This window comes from Lathyrus oleraceus, chromosome 7 (assembly GCF_024323335.1).
Source record: "Lathyrus oleraceus cultivar Zhongwan6 chromosome 7, CAAS_Psat_ZW6_1.0, whole genome shotgun sequence".
Classification (NCBI taxonomy): Eukaryota; Viridiplantae; Streptophyta; class Magnoliopsida; order Fabales; family Fabaceae; genus Lathyrus; species Lathyrus oleraceus.
In genome coordinates, this window is record NC_066585.1 from 150,475,081 (window position 1) to 150,483,724 (window position 8,644).

General features: G+C 34.5%; 1 protein-coding gene across 1 annotated transcript; it reads left to right on the plus strand.

Moving 5' to 3' along the window:
- The first annotated feature begins 1,176 nt into the window (after window positions 1–1,176).
- LOC127102525 (uncharacterized) lies at window positions 1,177–5,383 on the plus strand. Its single transcript, XM_051039885.1, has 3 exons — window positions 1,177–2,230; window positions 2,336–2,619; window positions 5,330–5,383. Exons 1-3 carry the CDS (start codon window positions 1,177–1,179, stop codon window positions 5,381–5,383), a joined length of 1,392 nt encoding a protein of 463 aa, XP_050895842.1.
- The last annotated feature ends 3,261 nt before the right edge of the window (window positions 5,384–8,644 follow it).

The window sequence follows — 8,644 nt, forward strand, 5'->3', positions numbered from 1 at the left end:
CCCAATAAGTAGAAGATCACAAACGATATCAAGCCAACACTCTAACACGAAACTAGCTAAATGGGTCCCATCGAGTACGATGGATGTGAGGGGTGCTAATACCTTCCCCTTGCATAACCGACTCCCGAACCCGATTTGGTTGCGACGACCATTTCTCTTTTTGTTTTCATGGGTTTTATCGATATTTCCCCTTTCCCTCTTTGGGAATAAATAATTTTCGGTGGCGACTCTGTTTTGTGTATATTTCGAGCGTTCCTTACTTCTGATTTATTTGTTTTGTGTTTTGTGTTTTTGCTTTTATTTGTTTTTTTTGTGTTTGAGTTTTTGCTTTTATTTGTTTGTTTACTTCTGATTTATTTTATCTATATATGCCTTTATTATCTGTATTTCCAATTATTGTATTATTAATATATGGTATCATTGGAACTTTCTGAACTATTGGCATTTGTGTGAGGAAAAGCTTTATACCCGAGCTATGAGAAAAACTTAAGTTAGGATGGTGGTTGTGTAGTATTGACCTGCGAGACATCGGACTCGTTAAGTTGATGCGAGAACCCCACTCAGATGAGATCCCTTGAAAGTATTACTGTCTTACGATTAGTCGTTTTGGCGGTGATACTTTCAACCTCGATCTATGATTTTGAGGACCTTTTGTAGAACCCTGAACCTATGGATTTTAGGACCGATGGTTGTGTAGTGTTAACCTATGAGACTTAGGACTCGTTGGGTTAATACGAAGACCTCACCTAGAATAGATCCTTTTAAAGATATTATTGTCTTACGATTAGTCGTTCGGACGATAATATTCTTGAATTGGGTCCATGACTCTAGGAACCTTTTTAAACCCTAGAACCTACCTGTGTTTGGTTTTCCTATTCCTGGAACCTTTCCTCCACGAAGTAATTAATCAGAATGTTCCAATGATCGCCTACCCAACTGTACATACATAAACATAAAACATTTCATAATAATAACACATTTGACATGTGCATATTTTCAAGGGACCTAAAGACTCGTTTGATTGCAGGCATTCAAAAGACATGGGTAGCAATCAAAAAAGTACTTATTCATTCAAGTTCAGGAATCCAAAGCTAGGATTGATTAAGGGGTTGATCTCAGATGTGAAAATCAGAAGGAACAAACTTTTGTGTTGAGTACGGTGACCTGTTGACTATCATGAACACCGAGGTGGATGCTTGGGCCATTTTCACTTTGGCACAATTCTATGATCCTCCCTTGCGGTGTTTCACATTCCAGGACTTCCAATTGGCGCCAACACTTGAAGAGTTCTCACATATAGCAAACATTGGCATCAAGGATGAAATCCCTTACACCGGTCTAGGGGAACTTCCTACACATCAACAAATAGGTTCAGCTATACGTCTAGATAAAGCGGAAGTGAAAGCTAATCTTGGACCAAAAGGAGGCACTTCAGGTTTCACTTTGAAGTTCTTAGTGGGAAAAGCTTCAGATTTCAAAAGTAAAGAAGACTGGGTCGCTTTCAATGCTGTGTTAGCCTTGATACTCTATGGGATTGTCTTGTTCCCGAACATTGATGACTTCGTGGACATGACTGCTATACGCATTTTCTTGCTCAAGAATCCCATTCCCACCTTGCTTGCAGATGTTTATCACTCTATCCATTGGAGAAATGAGAAGAAGGGGGGGATGATCCAGTGTTGCGCTCCTTTACTGTATAAATGGTTCTTATCTCACTTACCAAGCGAAGGGCCTTTTGTTCAGAACAAGGATAACCTCAAGTGGTCTCAAAAAATCATGTCTCTCACTGCCAATGACATCGCCTGGTACTCTCGTGTTTATGATGATGTGGACATAATCGTCAAATGTGGCAACTTCCATAATGTGCCACTCATAGGAACTCGAGGTTGCATCAATTACAATCCTGAGCTTGCTATGCGGCAACTTGGGTTTCCTATGGATGATAAACCAGAAGACAAGTTGTTAGAAGGTTTCTTGCTGGGAGAAGGAGTGAAGGACGTTGATCTGGTGAAGAGGATAGGTCGTGCCTGGACTAAAGTTCGTAGAGAAGGAAAAAGGGAGCGTGGAAAGAAGAATTGTATAGCTAGAGGGCCATATACAAGTTGGGTCCAAGCCAGGGCTTCTCAAGACAAACTACCATACCCTTATGAGCCTCCGATGCATACAAATCCCCCAGAACCTACCCACGTCACTATGGAGGAAGCTAAAGAGCTCAAAGTTGTCATCCAAAGTTTGGAAAAAGAGAATGAAGAGCTACGGTTGAACCTTCTCCGGATTACTGAAGAAAGGGATAATCATAAGTGGGAGCTTGGGCGGAAGAAAACACAACTTCAAGCAAATGTGGAAAGGACTGATAAGGAGGAATATAAGAGAAAAAGAGTCAAACAGGGGTTAGATCAGGCTGAGAGCTGCTTGAATACCGTCAAAAGCCAACTGAAAGAGGCTGAGAGGGATTGTCGTGAGAAAGAGAAATGGTGGAAGCTCGCCACAAAACAAAAGAAGGAGATAAGAGAGACACTTGAGGCTGAGATAGCCAACCTCAGTGTTTCACTCCGTGAATCAAAAGAAAGGGAAGAACAAGAACGCCGCAGTAAAGAGAGTGTTATGGCTGCTACTCAGGTTACACCTGAAATGTGGAATGGAAAAAAATACCCGAGCGTAAGGAACGCTCGAAATATACACAAAACAGAGTCGCCACCGAAAATTATTTATTCCCAAAGAGGGAAAGGGGAAATATCGATAAAACCCATGAAAACAAAAAGAGAAATGGTCGTCGCAACCAAATCGGGTTCGGGAGTCGGTTATGCAAGGGGAAGGTATTAGCACCCCTCACATCCATCGTACTCGATGGGACCCATTTAGCTAGTTTCGTGTTAGAGTGTTGGCTTGATATCGTTTGTGATCTTCTACTTATTGGGTGAGAAAAGAGAAAGAAAGAAAGGAAAGACTTAGGGTTTTTAATATTAATGTGCCTGACAAGATTTCGCAATCCTGCTCCTACGTATCTCCAGGTGCTATGAAGAACTCAAGGCATACGTAGTTCTACCCAAAGAGAACTACTGGGTGGATTGCTTTTAAAGAGAGTGATGCTTGGATCACATTTGAGCGATTAAACCTTTACTTGCTGCTCACTCTTGGAGGCTGAAGTCTTTGTTTGTTTCACATCAAAATAGATATTGCATACTCTTTTCTGAAAATGTTTTCGGGGTCGCACGAGGGCGGAAAACAAGTTTGATGAGTGTGAGTTGATTTTAAGCGGAGACAGACATTCAAGCAGGGAGCTCTACTGCAATACTCGAATGCCTGAAAAGGAAGAGGCCTAAGCCCAATCACTCTCTTTTTATCCAAAAGTTTATTATGAAAATGTGTGGCAAATTAGGTCAAGGTTCATTAACGGAAGACGATTAATCAAACAGAGAGCTCTACAGCAGTGTCCAAATAATCGGGAAAGAGAAGGTCGATACCCAATCAATCTTTTTCTTCTATAAGAGAAATGACCTAATTCTGGTAATTATTGTATTTTAATATGGAAGACGAATGTTTGAACATTGAGCTCTACAGCAGTATCCTAACATTCGAAACAGAGAAAGTCTAAACTTAATCAGTTTCTTCCATTTTTATTGTGAAAAGATTTTTAAAACAGGGGGACAACTTGACTTTGGATCAAGTGTCTCAAGTTGACTTATGAAAATAATTTGGATGTGGCGGGGGTATATTTGACTTTGTAATCAATTTTGCATTTGATTTAGAAAAAAAAAGAGACTCGACGTTGGATCGAGTGTTTGTTTTTTATTCTTTTCTGAAAAAGGTTGATTTTAATCTTGGAATTAACAATCAACTGATACAATGAAGTAAATGAAAGCGATAAATTTATTACATGCTTACGGGAATGGGGGTACAATTTATCGAATGGGGATACAACACAATAACTAAATCATACAAGTTTTGAAAGACATTTGAAGAAATAAAAGAATCTCGTTGTGAGAAGGCCCAAGAGAAAGCCACGGGACTCGAAGTAAAAATCAAAAGTTTAAATTGAATTTTTAACTTTAAATTGTTACGCATTTGTGAAAAACCCAACGGAGAAAAAATAAATCAATTTTTTATATTTAAAATAAATAATTTAATCAATAACTAAATATGACAATAATAGTAAAAAAAATCAATGATTATAACAAAAGCAATAATGAAAATAAAAATAATAACAAATAATAATAATTATAACAACAATAAAAATTATAAATAACAATAATAAATCAATAATAATAATTAACATTAATAATAATAATAATAATCAACGGTAAGTAATAATAATAAGCAAAAAATAAATAAAATAATATAAAATAATAATAATGATAATAAGAATAATTATTAATAATAATTAACAATAATAAATAAATAAATAACAAAATTAATATTTAAAATTTGTTAGAACAAAAAGTAAACAGCTAATAATGATTAACAATAGTAATAAAAATAAAATAATAATGACTATAACAATAGTTATAATTATAGTAAATAACTAACCATAAACAGTAATAATCATAATTATTAATAATAATTAATAAATAATAATAATAATAATAATAATAAATTATAATAATTAATTATAATAATTAACCATAATAAAAAATTAATAACTAGTAAAGATAGATGGTTATTAATAATAATAAAATTGGTAATAAATAAAAATAATAATAATAATAAAAAACAATAGTAACAATTTAATATGATAAAAAAAAATAAAATTAAAATAAATAAATAAAAAATGATTAATGGGGGAGCATCCAGCCAGCTATAGCATGAGAAATTTTTTAACTCCCCATCCACTGACTGACACGTGGCAGGGGATGAAAAATTGCAAAATAAAATAAAATAAAAAAAATCCTCCTTCATCTAGAAACATGCTGGTTTGAAACAAAACAAACAGAGAAAACCATTTCTCTACTTTCTCTCTCATGATCCTTCCACTCCCACTTGTTCATTCCTATCTTCTCTTTTTCTTTCAAACTTACATATTCAAGAAAATAAAATAAAAAGCAAAATTTCTAAAAATCAAAAGAAACCTCCACAAACTTCAGATAATATTTAAACAAAACTGGAAAGCAAAGAAAAAGCTACCAAATAGAGACTTCGTGGCGGTCGACGACGGTTTGTCGTATGTCTCGGTCGTTCGAAATTTCACGGTGTGGAGAGGGATAAGAAATGAGAGTTAAGTTGTTTTGGGATGGATTGATGGAAGGTTAAGTGATAATGGAGACATTGTTGTGTGAGATTTGTAGAAGATAAAAATATGTTTTTGTGATAAATTATGAATGTTTGATTTTAGTGTGGTGTTGGTTATGGGTGTAGTTTGAGTGATTTGAATGGTGAAGAAGATTAAGGTTCTGTGTGTTTTAGCATAAGGAGTTAAGATGTGATTTTTTTTTATGATGGTGAGATGTTTTTTGAGAGGAAGAAATTATGTTTTTAAAACTTGTAGTATGGAAAGTGAAAGTGTGATGAATGGACAGAGTTTTATGAGAGAGATAGTATTTTCAAAACCAACTTTTCTATTCTTTCTTCTTTCGTACATCCTTTTTTCTTTTTTCTTTTTTTTGGTTACTACTCCTTTTCCATAAATAATGAAAAGAAGAAAAATAATAATAATAATAAAACAAGAATTTTTCATAGCCACACACTTGCGTGCCATGTGTCAAAATTTCCCTGGATCTACGTTTTCTTCTTTAGGAACACTCATGTGTTAGTAGCTTTTTTTACAAAATTTAAATAAATCATTGTAGACAATTGTATAATAAAAATAAGTATGAAAGTTTAAAAAGTAAAAAATAAAATTCAAACAAGACTTAGTTAAACTAAATAAAATCGAAATGAAAAATAGAAAAATCTAATTAATTATTATGACTATTTAGACAAAGAAATAAAAATAAACGGATTTAAGATGAACAAAAGTCGAACGCAAAAATTCCTGGAAAAAAAAAAAATGAGTGCATCAAACTGATCAACGCGGAATAAATTTCTCGAAAACACACACGTTTTGATCAAATTTTGAAATAAAAACTAACCGGTTAAAACACTCAGGCTAATTAAAATGCGATTGAGAAAAGTAGTCAAAAAAAATTAAAATGAGCACATCAGGTTAAACTACATGGAACGTAGATTAATAAGATGATGTATGGAAGCTCCATTTTAAAATTTGTTGCTTGCTAATTTGATGTACAGTTGAGAAACGATTTGATTGGTCTGTCTGTAGATCCAAGAAATTATTCCAAGCGAAATTTCGAGCACTTGTGCGAAACAAAAATGCATATTGTGACATATAAAAAATGCAAATGGCATGTGAATGCATTGAATTGCTGATTGAATAATCGTGAACAGACAATCAGATGTAAATGAATCGCCCTTGGACCATTTACCTCTAATTCTCAATCACAATTAAATTCTACCCAGATTCAGATGACAAAAATACTCTTGATTGTCACCTTCTGAACCTCTGAAATATGATGCAATAAAAATAAGCGATGCAACGAGATTGAGAAATCAAGTCCTTTGACTTCTTAATCAATAGACGACTGAATGAGTATTATCAAAGTCAGATAAAATGTCAGAATTCCTGACTTTTTACCTGAACCCTGATGAATGCTTTAAACTGATGAAATACACGACAAAAATGGATTGATTTATGCTGGTGATGCGAGTGAAAACTCAGGGTAAAATTTAGGGTATGACAGCTGCCCCTGTTTAAATATCTTTAACAGGAGGATATGAAGAACTCTTGTCTTCAAATCATCATGGTGAAAGATAGTTTAAATACCAAGACAGACCCAAATTTTGCCCTTCTATGCGAAAGAAAGATATGGCGCGATTATAGATGAATACACTGGGTTTTAAGAAATACTCTCGATTTCTTAATTAACCAATGGTAATGCTAATGAATGCAATGATATTTAGGAAATACTCTTGATTTCCTAATTGTCGGGCGATATGCATGTAAATGAAGGTTAAGAAGTACTCTTGACTCCTTAAGCATGAATGCAAATGAATTGAGAAATACTCTTGATTTCTCAACTGTATGAATGACACATGATATGGATGCTAAGAAGTACTCTCGCCTCCTTAGAGATGAATGAATTAAGAAATACTCTTGATCTCTTAATCATCATATGATTGAATGAAATGCAAATGAATTAAGAAATGCTCTTGATTTCTTAATGATATGTAGGTTAAGAAGTACTCTTGACTTCTTAAATATGAAAGGTATGAGTTAAGAAATACTCTTGATTTCTTAATCATGAATGCAAGTGAACTAAGAAATACTCTTGATTTCTTAGATGATATGCAGGTTTAAGTTAAGAAATACTCTTGATTTCTTATCATGAATGTAAATGAACTATGTATGAGTTAAGAAATACTCTTGATTCCTTAATCATGAATGTAAACGAATTGAGAAATGCTCTTAATTTCTCAGATGAAATGCAAATAAATTAAGAAATACTCTTGATTCCTTAATCATGAATGTAAATGGGAAATGCTCTTGATTTCTCAAATGATATGCAAATGATTGGCGATGAGAGAATCATGTTCAGTTGCTCTTGACTGACATTAGACCTCTAGGATGGATTTGTTATAAGGTAACATGCTCGACTGGTCTTCAGACATTATTCGTTGAAGGCAGACACTCTGGGGGAATAAATGATCATATTCGGCTGTTCTTGGCTAAAGATGTCATATTCAACAACTCTTGGGTGAACTATTACATTCAACGGCTCTTGGTTGAAGCAAAACTGCATAAAATAAAATAGTGTTCAACTACTCTTGACTGAAACCACTGCATTCAACTGCTCTTGGTTGAAGCAAAACTGCATAAAATAAAATAGTGTTCAACTACTCTTGACTGAAACCACTGCATTCAACTGCTCTTGGTTGAAGCAAAATTGGGAGATAAAAATAGTGTTCAGCTGCTCTTGGCTGAAACTACTGCATAAAATAAAATGGTGTCCAACTGCTATTGGTTGAAACTAATGCATTCAACTGCTCTTGGTTGAAGTAAACTGCTGGAAAATAAAATAGTATTCAGCTTCTCTTGGCTGAAACTAATGCATTCAACTACTCTTGGTTGATGCAAAATGCTGGGAAATAAACAAAATGGTTCCTTTGGGGAATAACTGCATGTTCAGCTGCTCTTAGCTGACAGAAGACTTTTTGGGGAATGAGAAGATCCCAGAGACTTGCTGGGGAGTTCATGAAACTTTGCTGGAGAAAATACAATGTTGGAGAAACTCTGTGTGGAGATATCTACTGGGGAAACCAAACAGAAATTCTGTTTACACCAAAGTTCCAACGGAATAAAAATCAATCACCTTGTTAGGGAAGAAACTCGTCTTAAGAATCATTACCAACAATGACTGTATTCTGAAAATACTATAGTACTGGAGAAGATAACTGCTCTACTCTTGAGAATACCTCTTGCATCTTGGTCTGCTGAGGATTACACTGAACTTTCTTGAGAGGTTGCTGAACTCGGCTGAGGTTTATGCATGATCTGTTTTTGTACATGATATGCAAAATGAATGTGAATGCATGAATATATTAGTTTATGCATTTTGTGGGTATCAAGCTCGGATTCCCCAACGCCTTCTCTTGG

Coding starts and splice junctions, on each gene's coding strand:
- LOC127102525 (XM_051039885.1), top strand. CDS start 1,177: ATGAACACCGAGGTGGATGCTTGGGCCATTTTCACTTTGGCACAATTC. Junction 2,231..2,335: donor GCTCAAAGTTGTCATCCAAA/GTTTGGAAAAAG, acceptor CACAACTTCAAG/CAAATGTGGAAAGGACTGAT. Junction 2,620..5,329: donor GTGTTATGGCTGCTACTCAG/GTTACACCTGAA, acceptor GTTTGATTTTAG/TGTGGTGTTGGTTATGGGTG.